General features: G+C 30.4%; 4 protein-coding genes across 14 annotated transcripts in view; 3 read left to right on the top strand and 1 right to left on the bottom strand.

Moving 5' to 3' along the window:
- The first annotated feature begins 323 nt into the window (after window positions 1–323).
- LOC115237088 (DNA polymerase beta-like) lies at window positions 324–2,923 on the top strand. 2 transcript variants are annotated; one of them, XM_029809934.1, is made up of 7 exons: window positions 324–590; window positions 720–919; window positions 1,011–1,171; window positions 1,233–1,527; window positions 1,589–1,784; window positions 1,866–1,963; window positions 2,446–2,923. In XM_029809934.1, exons 1-6 carry the CDS (start codon window positions 524–526, stop codon window positions 1,958–1,960), a joined length of 1,014 nt encoding a protein of 337 aa, XP_029665794.1. In that variant the 5' UTR covers window positions 324–523; the 3' UTR covers window positions 1,961–1,963; window positions 2,446–2,923. The 2 variants fall into 2 exon arrangements, with proteins under 2 accessions (XP_029665794.1, XP_029665793.1); XM_029809933.1 differs by lacking the exon at window positions 2,446–2,923 and having other exon boundaries at window positions 1,866–2,273.
- LOC115237085 (heparan-alpha-glucosaminide N-acetyltransferase-like) lies at window positions 2,180–5,864 on the bottom strand. Of its 8 annotated transcripts, none has more exons than XM_029809923.1 (12): window positions 5,645–5,864; window positions 4,959–5,156; window positions 4,763–4,878; window positions 4,551–4,657; window positions 4,358–4,467; window positions 4,184–4,278; window positions 3,987–4,094; window positions 3,651–3,903; window positions 3,279–3,573; window positions 3,041–3,165; window positions 2,754–2,937; window positions 2,180–2,626 (listed from the first exon to the last, which is right to left on the bottom strand). In XM_029809923.1, exons 2-12 carry the CDS (start codon window positions 5,100–5,102, stop codon window positions 2,448–2,450), a joined length of 1,716 nt encoding a protein of 571 aa, XP_029665783.1. In that variant the 5' UTR covers window positions 5,103–5,156; window positions 5,645–5,864; the 3' UTR covers window positions 2,180–2,447. The 8 variants fall into 8 exon arrangements, with proteins under 8 accessions (XP_029665783.1, XP_029665784.1, XP_029665781.1 ...); XM_029809924.1 differs by having other exon boundaries at window positions 4,959–5,153; XM_029809921.1 differs by having other exon boundaries at window positions 5,461–5,655.
- Window positions 5,865–6,497: 633 nt separating this feature from the next.
- Window positions 6,498–12,609, top strand: LOC115237087 (caspase-1-like). 3 transcript variants are annotated; one of them, XM_029809930.1, is made up of 9 exons: window positions 6,498–6,870; window positions 8,651–8,796; window positions 8,880–9,159; window positions 9,960–10,130; window positions 10,536–10,675; window positions 10,854–11,098; window positions 11,227–11,405; window positions 11,533–11,671; window positions 11,908–12,609. In XM_029809930.1, exons 3-9 carry the CDS (start codon window positions 8,902–8,904, stop codon window positions 12,165–12,167), a joined length of 1,392 nt encoding a protein of 463 aa, XP_029665790.1. In that variant the 5' UTR covers window positions 6,498–6,870; window positions 8,651–8,796; window positions 8,880–8,901; the 3' UTR covers window positions 12,168–12,609. The 3 variants fall into 3 exon arrangements, with proteins under 3 accessions (XP_029665790.1, XP_029665792.1, XP_029665791.1); XM_029809932.1 differs by lacking the exon at window positions 11,908–12,609 and having other exon boundaries at window positions 11,502–11,576; XM_029809931.1 differs by lacking the exons at window positions 8,651–8,796; window positions 8,880–9,159.
- Window positions 12,610–16,106: 3,497 nt separating this feature from the next.
- The window catches only part of LOC115237100 (high-affinity choline transporter 1-like), a 13,031-nt gene continuing 8,158 nt past the window's right edge, over window positions 16,107–20,979 (top strand). Inside the window, 1 exon segment of the mRNA XM_029809952.1 lies at window positions 16,107–16,512. The gene's annotated coding sequence lies outside the window, so the exon portion shown is untranslated.

Below are 20,979 nucleotides of genomic sequence, written 5' to 3'. Positions count from 1 at the left end.
TATGCACGTTGTAAGATTTAGAAATATAAGAAAGAATTGTTGAGAGCAAGAGTTTGTTTTAGAGGTAGATCAATTTATATTTCTCCGCGAATCTATATACATCTTTGCCTGAAATAAATGTTAAATGTTGAAACAAATTGTTGTTATAAATTGTCTTATATATAAAAATAATTTTAATATATATGTTTTGCAATATATTTATTTTAATTTATTTTAATTAAGAGAAAAAAAGAATCTTGTATATTCATTTTACATACATATTATACTTACCCGCCTATATGAGATATGTAAAATGATTGGTGCAACTAATTTGGCAATATATACTCACGCCATCTGTCATTGGTTCATTCCGATGCAGACATTTGCTTTGTGAGAGATCTTCCAACAACATTTTAATATTTTTCTGTTTTCAAAATAGACCTTGAAGTCTTATTCGGCACAATAACAATATTTTACAAAATTAAAAAGTGACAAACTGAATCAATTATTTTTTCGAAATTTTCTTCGCATTTTCCCTTACGTAATGGGTAAAAGAAAAGCTACAAATAATGCAAATAATCCTAATCAAGATTTATGCGATTTTTTGTTGGGTAAGTATATATTCTTCTCTAGAACTGCATGTTGTGTAAAATAATTGATTTCTTAATTAAAAAAAAACGCAATTTTACTTATTTTTTATACTTCAAGAATTGTCATTAAATACAAATATCTATTTACAGAACTAGCAGATTTTGAGCGTAATGTCAGTAAGAATGTTTACAAGTACAATGCATATCGTAAAGCAGCTGGAACATTAAGCACTTTACCAGAGAGAGTTAAGAGCGGAGAAGAAGCAAAAAAATTACCTGGTATAGGAGTAAAAATCGCAAAGAAGATAGATGAATTTCTTCAAACTGGAAAACTGCAAAAACTTGAAGATGTACTTGAATCATTTTTATTTTTGTTGTTTTATTAATATAGACAAAAATGTAAATTTGCTTAAATCTTTTTACATTATATTTTTTTTTCAGATTAAAAAAGATGAGAATAATGTTGCTATTAGTTTATTGGCTCGGGTATCTGGCATAGGTCCTGCGAAGGCTAAAGAATTAGTAGATGCTGGCATCAAAACATTGGAAGACCTTAAAAAACATCAAAACAAACTCACACATCATCAAAAGCTGGGATTGAAGTATGAGACTAATCAATTCACACATTAGAGATATTTTTACTGACATGAGAAATTCTTTTAGATATTTTGATGACTTTGAGAAGAAAATACCTAGAACAGAAATTATACAAATAGAGGGTATACTAAAAGATGCTGTCAAAGAAATAAGTCGTGATTACCTTGTAACTATTTGTGGAAGTTATAGACGAGGCAAAGAAGAAAGTGGAGATATTGATGTTCTCATAACACATCCTGATTACATATCAAAAGCAAAAGATGCGAAAAAGAAAACTATATCATTGAAAACAATTGTTGAATGTCTCGAAAAGAAAAAATTGATTACAGATACAATATCTCTTGGATCCACTAAATTCATGGTAATGAAATAAAATAAGTTGACAAACTTCTAAATACCCAATTATAATATTGTTTTTGTAGGGAGTATGCCAATTACCGGAGAATAAACATAAACCTTTCAGAAGATTGGACATACGACTGACATTTTATGATCAATATTATTGCGCCATACTGTATTTCACAGGAAGTGATCTATTCAACAAAAATATGAGAGCACATGCATTAGAGAAGAAATACACTTTGAATGAATACGCACTTAAACCTCTTACAATTGAAGGTAGAATTGAAAAGAGGAATAATGTGTAAAAGTATAACAATTCAAAAAATTTCATAAATGTGAGAACGATTATATTTTCAGGTTGTCCAGGAGAATCTGAAAAAATTACTTGTGAAAAAGATATCTTTAAGATCTTAGGTTTGCCCTATAAAGATCCAAAAGACAGAAATGTATAAATGGTAAAATATTTTTATATCGATAATAATGTATTATTTCATAAATTATTTGCTATATTATTAGTTTCATATATTATTTATATTGTATAACCCAATATTTATTGTAAATAATGATATAATATATTAATTCTGTGAAAATTAATGTTAGAAATATAATAAAATATAGTTCGGGAAAGTTTATAAAACATTTTTATTCAGAAAATTAATACACAATAATACTTTTCAAAATTATTATATTATTTTACAAAATTTGTTAATGAGCAATGATTATATATATAATGCTGGTCTATGCAATAAAGCTATCTTCTCTTTTTGTTTTGTCATTTTTTTTTTATCACATAACTTTGAATATTTGCTTCATTATTCACATAATTCTATAAGCATGTATATTCACACAAAGTATAACAACCTTCAATAATTTACTTAAACCTTTACGGATCTATGTTACTTTATGAATCAATTTTTAATAACTTTATTTTTAATAGCTTTAAATGGATATAATAATGTCCTTCCAATAAAGCCAATATGCGATAATACCCCACAAAGTTGTAGTCCATAAATTCATAGCAAGGACTGACCAATGTGTAGGATGCATCAATTTCCAAGCCCATGGGAATAATCCCATGGTAATAGTATGACCGATATAGAGAGTAATCGGATTTAAACCTATAAAAAAATACAAAATGTGAAGGCTCCTAATTTTAATTGCACTTTTAATGGATAAAAAAAGCTGTGATGTATTTTTGGGCATTGGAAAAAAAAAGAAATAATTATATTGAATAATATCACAAACCTGCATAAATAAATGGTGCTCCACTCCAATATTGTTTATAATCGACAAAGAAATGTAAGATTGTATATAATAAAAATGCAAAACACGATACAGTCAAAACAAATGAAAGTGACATCATTTTCTTACTGACTGGTATCACTCCAGATTCTTTATCAAAATTACATAATACTCCAGCAATAATACCCTGTATATAAATGTTATAAATATCGATTATTACTTTATGATTATATAAATTATGTATATCATACTTTTTATATTGTCGTATTTAAAAAAAAATGGAAGTTTACCGTAACACCTGACCATAATAACCAGCGTACTACCCTAGCATTGCATTGGTAGTAGAGTAATAAGATTTTTCCGGCATGGACACCCAAGTATACAACAAGTATTATAGACATAGTGTTCATTATACCTGTATTGTACAATGTGTTAGTTATAAATTTAATGTTCATTAGGATATGTGAAAAAGTTTTAAATTTACTGAAATTTAGTGTTAAAGAAATGCTATTTTTTCTTATATTATACCTTCAGGATCGTGAGGTAAGATAGTACCATATACAGGATTATGTGTTTTGGAATACATATGACTTCCAAAGACAAGTCTATCTATATAACCAACTGCACCTCCAGTACAGTTTTGAAATTGTCCAAAATGGGAATAACCACCAGGCCCTAAATATCCTCTTGGACAGTTTGGAACAGGCAGGAGAAACGTGATTAGAGTATGCGTCGCTACAATTGCCAAAATGATCAACCATTGCGCCCAATTACTCAGGATATCTCGCAGAATAGTGAACCGACCAAACTGTAATAAATCGTCCTAAACGTTTATTATCGCAGATTAGTGCCTTAGCAGATGTGTGTAATGTTAATAATAAAAAAAAAAGCGGTTTGAACCTGAGAATGTATCTTCATAAATATAGTCTCGATTGTGGCACATATGAAATACGATATAGCCAACAATTGAAGGACACCCGGAAAACGAAGATCCTTTAGCGATTTTGAATGAATCGAGTTTAACATCAGTCCGAGGAGTACGAGGATAAACGCGCGCTGCAGGCAACGCAAAATAATTTTTTTACGTGAGCTCGATACACGAAACTCAGATCGTTTTGATATAGTAATCGATAATCCCATAATCCACGCAAACCTGAAATCACAATACATACAAAAGAATAACGATAGTAGAACAGAATGTATGTACACATAGTGCAATAGAACCCAGACGATTACCAAGGTAGTACTAAATCTGCCACTGTCAAACCATTCCACATACTGTGATTGAAAAACACATATTCGCCACCATGATTATTGACAAATATCATTAATAATATAGCAATCCTGAAATAATTTTTTAATTTAGCACTTTAATATTTAGTACATTAAATAGATTTGCATTTTGCATTATTTTATATGAAAAGAAGAGATACCCTCGGAATGTATCAACTGAACGAATTCTAGTACTAGATCTGTTTGTCCCAATAATTGGATTTGATGTTTCTGCTTCTTGAAGTCTGTCCAAGTCCTGGAAATATACAGTATTCAGCATGAGAGAAATGCACATATGGTTCCATATAATAATATACATTTATATAAATATTTACATCGTGTACATTATCTGGAGACAATTTTCCTTTTATCACACGTATAATAATTTTAAAAGTTGCGCATAAAATCATTAACAGGACATATACCATGAAAGCTGCAAATATTGCTGCAAAGAAAAACATATGTTAAATAGTTTCAACTCTAGAAATTAATAATTATAAAAAATTGTTATAAAATCTTTCGACTTACGAAGATAACTATTTACTGGCTCATGGATCGTGTAAATTTCAGAGCATGGTTGCTCTTTAGAAATATTCCATCCATAACTTCCATGTTCTTTAAAGTTGTATGTAGTGCTGTAAATTATATTACATTGTAATATATTTTTATATATTTTAGTAAGAAATATATAAAATAATATATAACATAATTGTAGCAAGTCTGTACATGTAATTACTTACTGACAAAATTGTGACAGTTGTGCATCTTCGTAGAATATATGCAGAGGATATTTTGTAGGTATAACTAATGTGGTATTTTTTTGCTCTGGTAAGTAACCCTGTAGTACACTCTTGCACTACAATTACAAAGAATAAGATTACTGATGCAAAAATTTTAATAAAAAATTTTGTCTGTCAAATATATATACAAATTTACCAAGTAGCATTCTGATGGATAGGAATATAATACGATAGGCGTATGATATTCATTAACGATACTGAAACATGCTTCGTCTATTCCAAGCGATACATTAGCATCGAGACAAGGATTGGTTACAATATGTTGATTTGCAATAGACATATTGCCACAGCCTTCATCAAAATCTTATCAGCTTGAAAAATTCTTCCAGTTCTACTAAAAAATAAATATATGTATATAAAATAACTTGAAAAAAAGAAAGAAAGAAAGAGAATGTTAGAAAAAGACAAGAACAAAAAAGAAAACAATGAAGTGCAATATTAACATGGTAATTATGCCAAATACGAATTCTTCATGAAAAAATTATTTAACAAGAATTTATATATCAACTGTCATCACCATCAACATTAAAAAAAGAAACGAGATATTTAAAAAATGACAATAGAAATTTTTTTATAATATTATACGCATTAACCTTACAGACTGCCTTTCACCAACCTTTTTATTTACTTTTGCTTACCTGCAGCCGCATATGCATAGCAAATAACTATTCGATGACAATGCAAAAAACGCACTAGAATACACTGGATAATATTATAAAAAAGCACGAATTTCGAAATATATTTTTTTTAAATGATCGTTTACTTCATCACATAAGTGAGATTGCACTTGACAGCTCACTCACACAAACCACTCAAACTCACTTGCAATTCTCGCAACTGCGCTTTTCAGCTTTCAGACAGCATTTCTTCGTTTTCCTATAGTTTATGAAGCAAGGGAAGCACAAACTGTAGCGAATGATATGCACTCTTGCAGCGGCAGGCGCATCTGATTAATCACGAATTTCTCTTTGAACAGCCAATTATTTTCGAACTTTTAGATGCGCCTGGGATTCGGCCGAAAATGTCACAAACAAACGCGTAGAGAAATTTACACTTTGTTACAAAATAAAATAGTGTAATTAAAATTGTAATAGTAAAATTGATTGTATCAAAATTCTAACAAAGAATGATATGCACTCTTGCAGCGGCAGGCGCATCTGATTAATCACGAATTTCTCTTTGAACAGCCAATTATTTTCGAACTTTTAGATGCGCCTGGGATTCGGCCGAAAATGTCACAAACAAACGCGTAGAGAAATTTACACTTTGTTACAAAATAAAATAGTGGAAATTGATTGTATCAAAATTCTAACAAATCATCAACTAGTAAAATTAGAACGACAGCAATGCTGATTTATATTGAAATATATATATATATATATATCTTTTTCAATAAATCTATTTAAAATATGTCATTTTGTTCATAATGCAGTTATATTATTATAAGAGAGAGTCCACACTTTAGATAATTTATAAATTACGAGAAAGAGAGAGAAAATATTATTATACATTATAATTTTATGATAAAATGACACAGATCAGAGAATACAAACAGATATATATCATAAATATAAAATTATAAATAGAATGCCGTCCTAAATTCTGTAGAGAACTATAGGATAATAATCTTACTGTGTTTACAACGGCGACCTTTCCAAGGTTTTCTATTATTGCGTATCAAAACCACGAACATCCTGCGATATGTGACAAGGTTTGAACAATAACGCATTTCTCCAGTTTGACTGTGCGACAGCGTTACGGAGACGATAAAAATCAAACGTGATAAAAACTGATAAGCCGATTCCCTAGTAGGGGAATTCAATAATCGCATAGATGATATGGATGGTGGTGGATTGAATCAGCCGGAGATTGGCCCTTTTATAGTCGTTTCGCAGACACATCGAGTTCTTGACATAGTCTTTTCTCTTCGTAGAATCTTCGTCCACGTAAAGACAATTAAGTTTCAGTGATCTCGGTGTATAATATCTCTTTTTCGCGATATGGGATCCTTGACGATAAACAGCGAAAGCGAAGCCGAGATATCACAGGTAAGAAAATTGCAATATGAAAAAAAGCAGAAAGCACAAAATTAATAATTTTGATAAATTCAATTTCCTACATCGGAAAGATTAAGAGATTAAAGATTTAAAGTGTTATATAATGTATCGATCAATTCAATAACGAGTATATTAATAGGTACGAGAAAATGTACACAAAAATGTACAAACGTCAATCATCACGATTCCTTTATTACATGTAAATAAACATAAGAATTATCATGTTGTCTTTGATATATTAAAATCTTTGAACTCTCTCTTTTATGGGAATTAAAATAATATAAATTGCCTTTTTCAATCAATTCCAATTTTATAAGCTTTTTATGTTGAAAAATAACAATTCAAATTATAACAAATAGAAATTTATATCAAATGTTTGAAAATCAATATTATAAAAATACTTATATGAGAAAATATAAATTGTTTAAAATTAATCGGTAAAAAGATATGAATATTTTTGCAACTTATTATATATATATAGTTCAATTTTTATACATTTTTACTAAACTTTGTATTTTTGCATTGTTATGGAATGAACATAGAAATCGATTTTGTATGCTTATACCTAACAACAATTTTTTGCATAAAGTAAGATATATTCCTTTATTTCTTCTACGCAACAAAGATTTATACATTCATATTTGCTTTGTTTTTCCTCTGCGTTTATCATCTCCTTTTTTCTAATAATAAGATAATAATTACAAAATTTCATCTTTAAGCTTTCTCTCGATCTTTGTGTTAAAAAGAAGTCGATCAACAAATCGATCAAAAAATCTGTCATTAAAAAATAATGCGGAAAAAAATGAAACATTCTGTATAATTTTAAATAAGCATATATCACATTAAAGTTGCTAAAAATATTGAAAGTGATAATCCAGGTCACCGAAAAAAGTGGTTCAGTTTATTATCAACGATTTTTTTCTTTAATCTAAAGAGGGATGACTAATTCAGTAGCTTAAACTGACTGCAACATTTTTCACAATACAGTCATGAAAGCTTTGTTGCATATCGATAATCTTGGTTAACTCATTTTCATTATCGCGATTGCTACTTTTTTTTAGATGGCTTCACTAAAGATAGATAAGAAAGATTGATTTAATCAGTTTTAACCCTAATAATTATCAACATAAAACTTGCTCCTAATAGAATATAGATATGCATATAAAATGTAGATATTTTTTTAAAGTTGCTATTTTTTATCTATTATATTATATTATATGTTATAAAAAACATAAAGACTAAATTATGACATAAATTATTACTTTATCTTTAATAATTATCACTTTTTTATTTTTACTTAAATATTTTTGTACACTGAATGTGACAAGAGAAATCAATTTATGCAAAAAGAATCATATAATTGCATTAAAAATATGTAATCAATTTTTAGAATATCTTTTACACTCTTTTGCCTTCAAAAAAGTAATACTTTACAATATACAATACAATATATATTCCTTTTTAAACTACTTTTTATATAAACAGCTTTCCATATATTTTTAATTTTGTAAATATTGCATCACTTTATACGAATCATTCTGTAATTATATGTTTATATTTACGTGCACACGCACGCAGGCATGCTCGCATAAACACAGGATAATTCGTATGAAATATGACTAATGTTTATATTTATATATGTTTTTGTCTGTGTATATATATATATATATATATATATATATATATGAAAGGATATTTAAAAAAATGTATACATCTATATATACATATATACATATTTGAAAAAAAAAACAAATATGTACTCTTTCTTTAGATGAGTAAACTGCTTTACAAGTTTAAATTTGCTCAGTTAGTATAAGTACGCGTCTTTACAACAGCCGAAAATTTATCTTTTGAAAAGAAGTCAATATTTTTGAGCGTGTTGATGCGTGATTTGAAAATTGTTATATAATAATTAAGGTGAGGTACGATTAAATAAAGCTTAAGTGATGCGTTGTTGTCCGCTTGAATGCTGTGATGTTAAATTAGACATATTGGTTTAGAATTTAGAGGACATCCGGAATCATGTTAAATTCAAAACTTAAGCAACGTATCAATCTGAAATTTCTCGTCAAATTGAAAAAAAATTCTCTCGAATCTCTTCGTCTATTGAAAAAGGTATACGGAAGGGAGTGTATGTCACGTGCTCGAATTTTAAAATTGCATAAGCAGTTCACTGACAGTGTAGATGAAGATAAATGTCATGCGCGTCCGAGCACGTGGAAAACGGTGGAAAATGTTACAAGGATCAAAGAAATTGTCCGGAAAGACAGTTGCATGACTGTGAGTATCGGGATGATAATAGACAATCTAATATATAATAATATAATTAATAACTGAGTTCTCACCAATAACAAATGAGACTTTGAATTCTGCTTAAAAAAATATATTATAAATGCATCAATATTTCATTATTTAATATAGTCACAGACAGTTTTGAACAATAATTAATAAATTTTAATTAAAACGCCATTATTTGTCGTTAATAACAAGGTTCGTGACATCCTTTATAATGACCTTTAAACATTTCATGTTATGCGCGTATTATCACGTTATGTAACCTATATTACTGTCTTGCTATGATTGTTATTTCGTATTGAAGGAATTAGGTTTGTTGACATCGGATTTTTTATATATTAAATCTTTTATATAAACTTTTAAATAAGTATATTTCTCTCTCTATTCTGATATATTAGAGCTTTTTAAATCTCATATTTTTTAAATAGGATATCTCTCTCTTGGTAGGATTCTTTTGACAAAATTATTTTCTCCGCGCAAGGAATTGCATGATCGCTTTTATACTAACAAACGACTATTCTGATATAGTCAATTTTTCTCCTTTACAATTTAGCATATTTAACGATGTGTATCTATTTGTTACCTACAATAATGTTATCTTTGTACATGTATCTCATATGTATATATCTCTTCCTATTTTTTCTTTTTTTTTTCCATTACTTATGTTCTTAGCTTTTATTTTTTAAGTAGTTTCTTAATATTTATTTAGCATATCTAATACATTATATAGGAATATCTTCTTGTTATAATAAGTAAATAAATAAATAAATAATTTTCGTTTTCAGATGGATAACGAGATATTCATCGAAAATGTTGAGTCATCCAATATATCTTCTGAGCACAGGACTAGATCCAGTTCGGTGATAGATTCAATCGGCATTAAAGATTTGTTCACAATTCATGCAAACATTGCAGTTCCATGCCGAAGCAAATCTTTGTCTACTTTAGATCATTATGTACGTACGTGTACATACTTATGATTAAGGCTTTTGCGATGCCTCAGACAAATTCGAATAGATAGCAATTTTATATAATATATTTGTTACAAATTATAGAATATTTTCAATTTATGAAATATAAGATAAAAATAGATAAGAAATGTATTAAATTATACAAATATGTTCTGACTCTTGTGTATGATTCAACTGGATTAAATCAATCTCCGAGATTAATAATATTAGATTCAATTTAAACTATCAGTTTTAATTTCATGCACACAATTCTTAATAAATTTGAAGCTCCTTTTGTTAATGAAAAACATTGGAATTTTGTCTTATGTCCCTCTTTATTTCAACTGCAATTATTTAATTTAAATTGCAGAATGTTATTTTTTCTGTTGCGAACTCCGTTTATTTTCTTAGACAACGCCGGAGGAAGATCAAAAACAAAATTTTGACAAACCGGACATCGCGGAAAGATTCAAACCCGACACAGAGAAATCAGATTTAATTGACGCCAATATTTTTCCAAACATAGTCGATGATGACAATTTGATTGGCATGTAAGAAGAGATTATTTATTAATCTACGTTTATAAGTGAGATTCCTCCTTAGCACTTAAATCTCTCTTTATTAACATTAATATTAATTGTATGAAACAAATTTTATAGTCAAGATTCACAAATACAAATTAATATACTTTCTCATTTGATTAACTTTTATTTTCTTTGTTATTCTCAGACAATATTCGACGTCTACTGCATTCATGCCAGTGCCGATAGATGCTGACCGTTATAACATGAATCATAAAAATCGCGGCAAGTGCATAATCTTCAATCATGAGGAATTTGACTCGGGTATTGACAAACGTGAAGGTTCGACGACAGACGCGATGAGATTGCAAAAGAGTTTTGGCAATCTCGGATTCGACATTGAAATTGAGAATGATTTAAGCCACATGGAAGTTATGGATAAAATAGAGAAACGTGAATAAATCGTTATATGACTTACCTTTGTTTTTTTGACTTTGGATTGCATTTTTTTTCTCTATTACATATATAAATATAAATTATATGTTTAATTAAACACTGACGTTTAATTACATGTGTTACAGTAAGCCAATATGACCATACAGATAACGACTGCCTCTGCATTATCGTGCTAACTCACGGACTGCAAAATGACTTGATATGGGCGAAAGACGTCGCCTATAAATCCGAAAAAATCTGGAAGCCATTTACCGCCGATAAATGTATAACGCTAGCAGGAAAGCCAAAATTGTTTTTCTTCCAAGTAAAGCAACTGACATTTTTTTGAAATCGCGTTTTATTTTTAAATATTGTCGAGATATTCTAAATATATTTCTCGGATTAACTTTATTTTATTTAGCTTGCATACTTTGCTTGCTGATTTTCTTCAGGCTTGCAGAGGCGATCAGGTTGATAGCGGTGTAGTACTGTCTCCTCGCAGTTTGATACCATCGGAAGCAACAGATACCGTATCATCTTATAAGATTCCTACTCATGCAGATTTTTTAATAGCTCACAGTTCGGTTCAAGGTAAATATTATATATTTACTTTCATATTTAACATTTTATTTAAATTATAAAATTGCAAGATTTATTACAATTTTCTGTAACAATGCAATTTGTCGGAGAAGGGAGGGGAAAAAGCTAAATTTGTAAAACATTTTTAATCAAGAAAAATTTTAGCAATACAATTTTGAAAACAAAAGTGGTTTTTCTAAAATACCCAAAGACAATAAACATGCTCAACGTAATTCTCGTATTTCAAGATTTTTACACTTGGAGGAATCCTGTGGAAGGCACATGGTATATTCAATGTCTATGCAAAGTCCTGGATGAATACGGAACAAAGATGGATTTGATGAGCATGTTGACATTAACAGCACGGAAAGTCGCCACGGATTTTGCCTCCATTAATCCCATAGATAAGACTATGCACGATAAGAAGCAAGTGCCATCAGCGACGTCGATGTTAATCAGATCAGTTTACTTTCCACCAAAATTGAATGAACAATCGACTACAACGTAAATTATCAAATTGCAAGAGACTACAAAAAGATCTTAATAAACTAGGAAAGAAATATGGTATTTTATATAATTACGTAAATAGCTATTGTAAGTAATATAATTACTTAGCATTTATTTTACTGATGAAAACAAGTTCCATGTATAATGTACGTATATCATACGTTGAAGAAATTTTTCTGTTATGTCTCTTTAAAGATATTAATATGTTCATTTATCTCAAATTAAAAAATTATTGCGATAATGTTATAAGTTTATAGTAAAATTGTATTGGAATTGAAATTTATTATATATGCCCGACAATTTTACACAAACTGATTATAAAATTTACGAATGAAAAAGACAACGTGTGAATAACATCCTCTATAAAAAAAATGATTTTATAGTCTAAAAAAAATTGTTAGCAAATGTGAAATACATGTGTTAATGGCTAGATATTTATAATACATTAGATCGTAATATTTTTTTAAATATATAATAAGAGGAAGATAAGGAAAAGGAGTCGGAGTTCACCGTGTCATCAGGCGCAGGAAATCCACAAATAAGAGGAAGCGATTGTAAATTATGTCGTAAATTATGTTTCACGCAAAATTGGAGATTTTGTGTAAAAGAATTCTTCAATTATTGTCTCGAAAATCTTTTATTTTGTCCAATGCATCGCTCTTCCTCCTTTCTCACACTTCGTACTAATCAGTTGTGACATTCTCTCGACTCTTCCCGTCACCGTCTTTTCTTCTTTTTTTTTTTTTCTTTCTTATCCTTTCCTTTCTCCTTCGTCTAACACTTTTCACGATAGCTCATTGGGCCATTCAACCGAATTCGACGATCCCCCAACATTTAATTAAACGTCGATCGCCTACAGGGCGAAAACGATACAGCTTGTTGAGTGTGCGAAAACGACACCGTCCCCCATCCGTCAATCGCACGCCACCGCAACATCGTTAACGCACTCATTATTGACACAAGAGAGAAACTGCTATATTTTTATATAGCATTATCTTTATTCTCAACCTCTATAAAAAAAAGTAGCCAAATTAAAAAAAAATCTATTGCCAATGCGGTTTCGTAAAGTTATAAATTCTCAATCCCCCCTAAGTCTCAGAAAGACAAGCGGAGATTAATGTAAATTTCATCAAACACCATAGATAAGTGTCTAGAGAACACCCTGCATATTTATATAACTTTGAAATAAATTCTCCGAATTTTTTCAATTAATTTATTTTTGCGAATTAAGTTTTAAATTAAACAGAGATGTTCTAGTTCTTATCACTCTCGTACGTTTAAGAATGATCGGCGTTGACGCACATTGTGACGAACGTGTCGATCGCACCCTCTAAGAAAAAAAAAAAAACTCTGTCAAGCTCAGTCCTGAAGAACAGGGTCACGGCATATCTGTTCAAGGTGTGTAATTATCGTCGATCGGCCTTGCGAGAGTGCGCTTAAATACGATCGGATCTTTGCGTGGAACGCGCGATTAATTCCTACCGTGGGCGATGAAAACTAGTACGTTGCAGATACGATCATGTCGATTAGAAGAGGCTTTCAATTTTATTATTACTTTCAATGACTTCCTTCAACGTGTCTGCGCAATTACATATCATTGTTGATTATCTCGTTTCGGAATAAGCCTCGTAGCATTGAAAAAGAAACGACTATATTCAGAACAACGGTAATGAAAAACCTCGAAAGATTCTCAGTGATAGACTGACAGTACTTATGTATTAGAAAGCTACAAACAAATGAAAATAATATTACAAAGAATCAGCAATTAATATTAAATTAGTGCGAGTTTGTTGTTATTCATTTTTTGAGCTGATTGATGATCAGATTCATAGCCTTCGAAATATTTTTCACGATGACACGTATTAAAAAACGGAGTAGAACGAGATGAGAGAGAAAGTTCTGCCGTATTAAAATATTAATCGGTGCTTTAAAAGAACGACAATACTGAAAGATTGTAGCTGAAATCTTCCAAGAACTCTAGCCTACAGAGCGCGCATTCGGAAGCTGCGAATGGAACAGGACGAGGGTGGTGACAAGCAGGGCGAGGGTCGGACGGTTCTGGTCCGCGGAGGGAGCCTAAGGACCAGGAGTTTGCGCGAACAGATCAATACGGCTGTCCCCTCTCCCCTGTATATGGACTTGCCTTCCTCTCAGTAGCTCTGTCTCTTTCTCTTTCTGTTTTCATTTCGCGCCGCTTTCTCATTCTATTTCTCTTTATCTATTTATCTATCGATGTATCTATCTCTCTATCTTTCTCTTTTCTTTCTCCACTCCTTTTGTGTATCTTTTTGTATTTTGTTTCCATTTTTCTAAATATTATATTTCTAATTTACTTAACATAAAAATGATGTCTTAATTTTTAACTGTACATTCTATAAATAAAATTATCTGTTTAAAATTATTTAAGGATTTAGCTTATGTAAAGTATATCATATTTTTATAATTTTTTTTAAACAAACTCATAATATAATTACTATATATCTAAAGAGATCTTATGTAGTCTAAAGTAAATTTATCTATATATTTCAATATTTATCTATATCTATAATTACACCTATTTCTATTTATTTATCCAAATTTTTCCTTTTCTCTTAATCCTTTTCTTTTAATCTACACTTTTTTTCTCCTCGAATTATTTATTACATGATCCTTTTACTAATCCATATTCCCTGTTGTGTTTCCTATTAATATTCTCATTCGATCGAATCTGCCAAAGAGTCTTCAGCTCCCTCTTAAATTCAAGCAAATTCAAACAATTCGATTTGTTCCCGATATATCCTTGAATCTATCTATGCAACACTCTGCTCGCTTTCTTATTTTCCTTTTTTTGATAAGAATATTTATAAATTTTATTAAAATCCATCTATTCGCTGTTTTTCGATATCTCCACCTCGCATAGCATTGACACTGCATCCGTCACGATGAAACATTGACCCACCCAGCGTGACTGCCATTTTCTACTTTTGCCAATATTTCTTTCTCTCTATCCTTTTTTTCTCACATTTTCTTTCTTATATCTTTCCTCTTTCCTTAAGAATCGTAGGTCTCTTTTCGCTCCATCAGACCTTATACTTCCCTTTCGCTCGATCTCCCTCTTCTATCATGGCCCCGTAGATGGATCAGCTCTTCCTTTCTTTTACTCTGTCACTCTTTACTCGTATATAAGGTGTTCGAGAATTATTTTTACTACCAAATTATGTGACATTTTAGGTATTTCCATAGGGAAGATTTTACTATTTGTCCGTTCTTTTTTTTCTTTTCTGGTAATCAGTATTATTTATAATTATTAATTTTTTAGTTAAAATTCTATTAAAGTATTTATGTTTAGTTTAAGTATAATTCTATATATTTTTAAAGGCTGTAATCCGTGGAAAAATTTACAATTTTTAATTGTTACAATCTTCAATAATTATTGTAATCATTGTCGAATAAAAAAATTAGTGACTCTTATGAAATACTACAGCTTACTCTGCAAAATTGAGAATCTGAAAGATGATCACTTGTCCCACTTTACGATCGATCTGAAACTTTTCTCTCATTTCTCTTCATCCGCGATTTCAACACACAATATTTTGATTCCGCGGGATATACAGGATGTTATTTTTATATAGAACTATTTCGTTATTGATACAATTAAAAACTAGATAATTCTATATAAAAAAAACCAGGTTAAAAACTTTAAAAGGGTAAAATTATTTAATATAGACTTATGTGTTTTTAAGAAAATTAATTTTAAAAATCAAGAAATTAATAATTGTTATTCTTAATCTTGAACATTTTTAATTATCTCGCGACATAAATCATATTTTTACAAACCACAAATAAAAAAATTCAAGTTATATTTAGAAAACAATAGAAAATAATTGAAATTGTCAAGTTGTAGAATATTAAAGGATTATCTTTATATTTTTTTTAAATAAAGCATGTTTATTCTGTGATAATTGATTTTTCTCTGATATACAACCACTTATCTTTATTGTATACCAATAATGAATCACCCTGTACATCTGTACCCTTGCGCGCGCGCTACCGGCGCTCCGTCCTTGTCCATGACGCGCGCGCTACCCCCAGCGAGGTGGTTGGCGGTCCAGCGTGTCAGCCGAATGCTGAGTGCCGTAAAAGAGATTCAGTCGTATTGCCAGGCTCCCATCTGTCGCGCGGCTGACGCCCGGTCGGCCAAGCGTATTGCATCCGCGTGCCGACGAGGAAGAGCCGATTTCCTCCCTGGACCAACTTTTCTATCGCGACGTGGCACCGTGGAAAAAGGAAATCGAGACGCACGGCGAGATGGGTATGTCCGTATGAGAGGGGCTCTCGCTGCATGATCTCGCTGGGGTAGACCCGTGGTAAGTAATATGACTCGGAATTTCGATTTCTCTTCTCTCTCTCTCTCTCTCTCTTTTTTCTCTTGGTTTATATTTATTCTTTCTTTATATTTCATTATATTTTTATCGTGACTATTTTTATTTACGTCCGAGAAAATAAAAAGGTGAGAGAAATTTATCTGCATAAATTAATTTTTCTCTCTCTTTCTCTTTCTGTCAGACACTTATATCGGAAAACTATCCGTGCCACGGTCTTATTGCGTGCTTGTTAATCCTTAATGAAGAATGACTGATGAAAATATTTTTCTACGATATATAAATGTATTCATTCGCATTGATTCTACAACATAAAGATAAATACGTTTATACTTACGAAAAAATAGCTGTGTCGTGACATATTGTTGAATCGTATAATATGGAGATTAATACTAAATATAAATATTATTCTCAAACATCTATGACACCTAAAATATTTACTCATTGAAACTACATTCGTTTCAATCCGACACTCTTAATTTATAATGTTCATTTGTAGGATTACTTGTAGTGTTGCTTAATTATATTGTGTTGCTTAATTATATTGTTATTAAATGTTAATTAGAAACACTTGTCTTTTTTACTCAAATTAAGCGTCTCCTCTCGTTCAATATTATTCATGTCATTGCAAGTCGTGTCACTATCAGAGATCATGATGAAAAAGCATGGTCCTCTTCACTTTGGAGAGCAGAATCGGAGAGATGAGATTGATTCGCGGTAGCTTAGCGTTTATGACGGAAATATGTTGTTGACTGGCTTGAAAAGTTGGCAGCAAACTAGCCGATGCCTAGGCCTAGACTTCACGTTCAAAGATAAACCGTGTGCGCTGATTTTACTCACGCCAAGAGTGAGCCAAGAGATCTTCAGTTTCCACAAACTATTCCTCGGCAACGCCTTCGCGAAGTTCCTCAGGAATTTTGCCAGACATTTTCGAGCAATTTAATTTTTATAATCTGGTACAATGTGTTTTTTATGTAGCTTTTACTTGACGTATGCAACTCACAATCAGCTTTGCTTTTAATTTCACAATGATTTCAAAGATTATATCAAGTCATCATATTACATATGCTTTTTATTCAACGTTTGTGTATTTCTTAGTAATATAATTACCACAATTAGCACACAACATTTTATAAAAAATGCAAACTACTTGACGTTTTTTATTATGACACTGAATCAAGCTTTGCAAATACTCCATAAAGGTATTACAACAACTAGACTCAAGTCTCTAATAATAATTTTTTGTTTATTATTCTTTAATTATTAATCGTGCCGGATATATTTCAGGTAAGGAAAGCATTACACTGTTATTATTTGTCGCTCTTTATTCATTCCTTTGAAGAAATTCTTATCCCATATTAGAAGGATAGTAAATATAATCTCTCTCCCTATTCTATGCGCCTCTTCCCACGGCCCTTGGCCGTGATATTCATAATTGGAAATATCCTGTTGATAAATTCTTATACAATTGACAAGCCTTGAAAAGCGCTTTCGCATAAAATTATCAAACACCTTTTTCTCGCATCTTTTTCTTCGCTTTGTCTCATCCTTTGAGAGGGCTGCTTACCCTTCATCACGATCAAGCGCATATATTAACATGTTTTTCTATTTTTATATCGGTGAGATAGTGAGATTATAGGCGTAGTATATTATCGACGAGAGATTACTTCCTACCTAGGAAAAAGTAAATTTACTCGTTCGCTTTTAAAGCGAGATGCATCTATCGAATTCTAGCATTGATTTCTTATCTAAAATTAAATTAGATTTTATTTTAAATTAGATTTTTTCAGATCAGTGTAATTCTTTAATATATATATATATAATTTTTTATATGTAATTCTTTAATATTTCACATTAAATATTGTTATTAAAAACTTAAATCAAAATACCTTTAAAATTAGATACTTTTGATATATCAACAATAAAGTTTCATAATCTATTTTTATCTTCAATATGCATTTAGCGTGCAAACATTTTTTTATTTGTCTTTCCTCTTTCTCTTTGAAAGAATACTGCTTATAATATAAGACGGGAGTCAATGGAAATCAGGAAAGGCCATTAACTTTCAAATGCGTGATTAGTATTGATAAATTTACTGACTGACTGCTTAGTCATGGCCTTCCTTCACCTTCAGTGCCTGTTTACATTTCTTAATCCGTCTCGCTTTGTCCTTACAATAACATAAAAATTATTAACAATCACACGCTTTTGTTGCGCGAAATACGAATTTTAGATTAATAAAAAAAGAATATATACTCTTGAATTCTGAAAATATTTGTTTTTAATATCATGTTATTCTTCATACATTTGCATGTGCAAATTATTAGATATTATTATTCACAATATAGGACCATTGCTGCAACATGCATTTATTGATTATTGACATTTCAGTATGTAACTATAGGTATCTCTATATAGAACGGATGTTAAATAGATCATCAATTGACGTGGTTGTATTCTAAAACTGTCCACGTGCAAACGCATTTGTAAAAGCACACATGCTTTAAAAGAGATATGCCGATAGTTTTAGAACTGTGAGAAACAAGGAACAAATAGCCTCATACATGCGCGTATATAAAACGGATAACTTTAATAATTTAATCTATAAGCAGTTTTATGTGCCAGAATTATAAAAGGATTTTTTATGCATTCAATAGTAAACCTCAAAAATAATAATTTTTTCTTTACGATATTTTTTTTAAATATTTGTTTAATAAATAAGAGTTTTGATTGACATTTATTTGTAAATAAATTTACATTAATTAAATATCTTGTAATTTTATTTAAATATTTTGTTTCATATATAGATTGATATTAATCCAGATATTAGATTAAAACACTGTTTTTATTCAATAAAAGAAAGACTTATTTATTTTCTCATGTAAGAAAATCATCTTTTTTTCGATTAAACCACCAATAACGAAATATTCTCTGTATGTGTAAATTTTTCATTTATTTCAACACTGCTACATTAACATCCGATGTATTTTGTTACAGCTTTTGCATAATAATAATGTCTAAATGCGGAATATTTTATGTATAATATAATGTGTGTATATGTCACTAAAATGTTACGCACACATTTAAGGATAAACATCGCTTGATATATCTTCTATTTTTAAGTTTGCTACTTCGCATCTGCACCAGAGATAGTTTTCGTAAATATCACGAAAGGACCATATATTTCTCTCTTTTTAATAAATTCATTTCTGCGTGTGTCTTGCATATATAGCCAGTTTTTATGTACATATAGGGCACTCGTACGTGAGATGTCAGTTTCTGGATCCAGAAAGTGCCGTCTCGCTCGAGTTAATAATGCAAATCGTTTCTGAATTTGTAGAATCCAGTTGAACTTTAAGCGACTATTTAGTGTGTGTGTGTGTGTGTGTGTGTGTGTGTGTCATGCGCGGTAAGGGTCATGACCCTACGACCCTTCCTTTCCGATATTTGGGGCACACTTGAATTTTAAACTGTGTTATACAATTGCCATTGCACTCGATTAGCTTTTCTATGTTGAATATGCGCGATAAATTGTGCATCGGCGCAGAATTCCCACGAAATGTGCTTAATAGTAAATGTCATCCTCTGTATGTCATCGGTCATCATCAGAGAGTATCGTATGCAACTAGACAACCTCTCGATCTCAGAAAAAAGTATTTTGACATTATGTAACTTTTTACGTGATTTTTTATAAAAAAAAAAAAAAAATACAAATAGATCGTATCTCCGCTAGTTACAATTTGTTAATGTGTTTCAATGTTTTGGAAATTTGTTTCGTAAAATTTATTGCGTTAGATATACAGATATTTTTGTACCGTACTTATAACAGAAAATTGACAAAATATAAATAATCATAAATGTTTAATTATATTTTTTAAAGAGATCCAAGATGCAATGTTTATTAAAAGAATTTTTCATAAATTGCATTTATCTGAGAAAACAATAACCGGGAATTTTTTTGGCAATTCTCTTAAATACAAATAATTTGTTATTTATTAATATGGCATAATGCGAGAAGAGACACATATAAAATAATACACATCTGATAATATTAGTAATTCAACTTTGCTGGTTTTACTGTTTTTCTGTCGCAAATACGCGATACGCGTAAGATCGCGTAATATCGATTTTTTAAATATCAAAGGCTGAAGGCTTTTTCTCATTAGTATAGACATAGACTAATGAACGGAGACGCAAACTACGCAGGCTTATTTGTAGAGAGATGTTAATCAAGAAGACGGAACAATTAATGCGGTATTGATCGCGAGAGTGTGGCTTTACATCCGATTAATCCGCGCTTCTCTCTCTCTTTCTGTGTGTATGTCTCTCCGTTATTCAACCATTGACACATGTGATAGCCATTATTAAGCTTGTTAAACATATAACGTTGAGAGAAAGGGAGAAAAAAAGCAGTTGAAGATTATTGCCGAAGATTATATATATATATATATA

Source organism: Formica exsecta, unplaced genomic scaffold (assembly GCF_003651465.1).
Source record: "Formica exsecta isolate Colony F162 unplaced genomic scaffold, ASM365146v1 scaffold272, whole genome shotgun sequence".
In the NCBI taxonomy this organism is placed as follows: Eukaryota; Metazoa; Arthropoda; class Insecta; order Hymenoptera; family Formicidae; genus Formica; species Formica exsecta.
The sequence above is the reverse complement of the archived record's forward strand: the minus strand, read 5'-3'. Positions and strand labels throughout refer to the sequence as shown.

Excerpts from the sequence above, each read along its gene's own strand:
- LOC115237088 (XM_029809934.1), top strand. The coding sequence starts at position 524 with ATGGGTAAAAGAAAAGCTACAAATAATGCAAATAATCCTAATCAAGAT. Across the intron at positions 1,172-1,232 it reads CATCAAAAGCTGGGATTGAA|ATATTTTGATGACTTTGAGA; the intron begins GTATGAGACTAA and ends AAATTCTTTTAG. Across the intron at positions 1,528-1,588 it reads TTGGATCCACTAAATTCATG|GGAGTATGCCAATTACCGGA; the intron begins GTAATGAAATAA and ends TTGTTTTTGTAG.
- LOC115237085 (XM_029809923.1), bottom strand. The coding sequence starts at position 5,102 with ATGTCTATTGCAAATCAACATATTGTAACCAATCCTTGTCTCGATGCT. Across the intron at positions 4,879-4,958 it reads ATCCATCAGAATGCTACTTG|TGCAAGAGTGTACTACAGGG; the intron begins GTAAATTTGTAT and ends TTGTAATTGTAG. Across the intron at positions 4,279-4,357 it reads CTCCAGATAATGTACACGAT|GACTTGGACAGACTTCAAGA; the intron begins GTAAATATTTAT and ends GTATATTTCCAG.
- LOC115237087 (XM_029809930.1), top strand. The coding sequence starts at position 8,902 with ATGTTAAATTCAAAACTTAAGCAACGTATCAATCTGAAATTTCTCGTC. Across the intron at positions 10,131-10,535 it reads TGTCTACTTTAGATCATTAT|ACAACGCCGGAGGAAGATCA; the intron begins GTACGTACGTGT and ends TTATTTTCTTAG. Across the intron at positions 10,676-10,853 it reads GATGACAATTTGATTGGCAT|ACAATATTCGACGTCTACTG; the intron begins GTAAGAAGAGAT and ends TGTTATTCTCAG.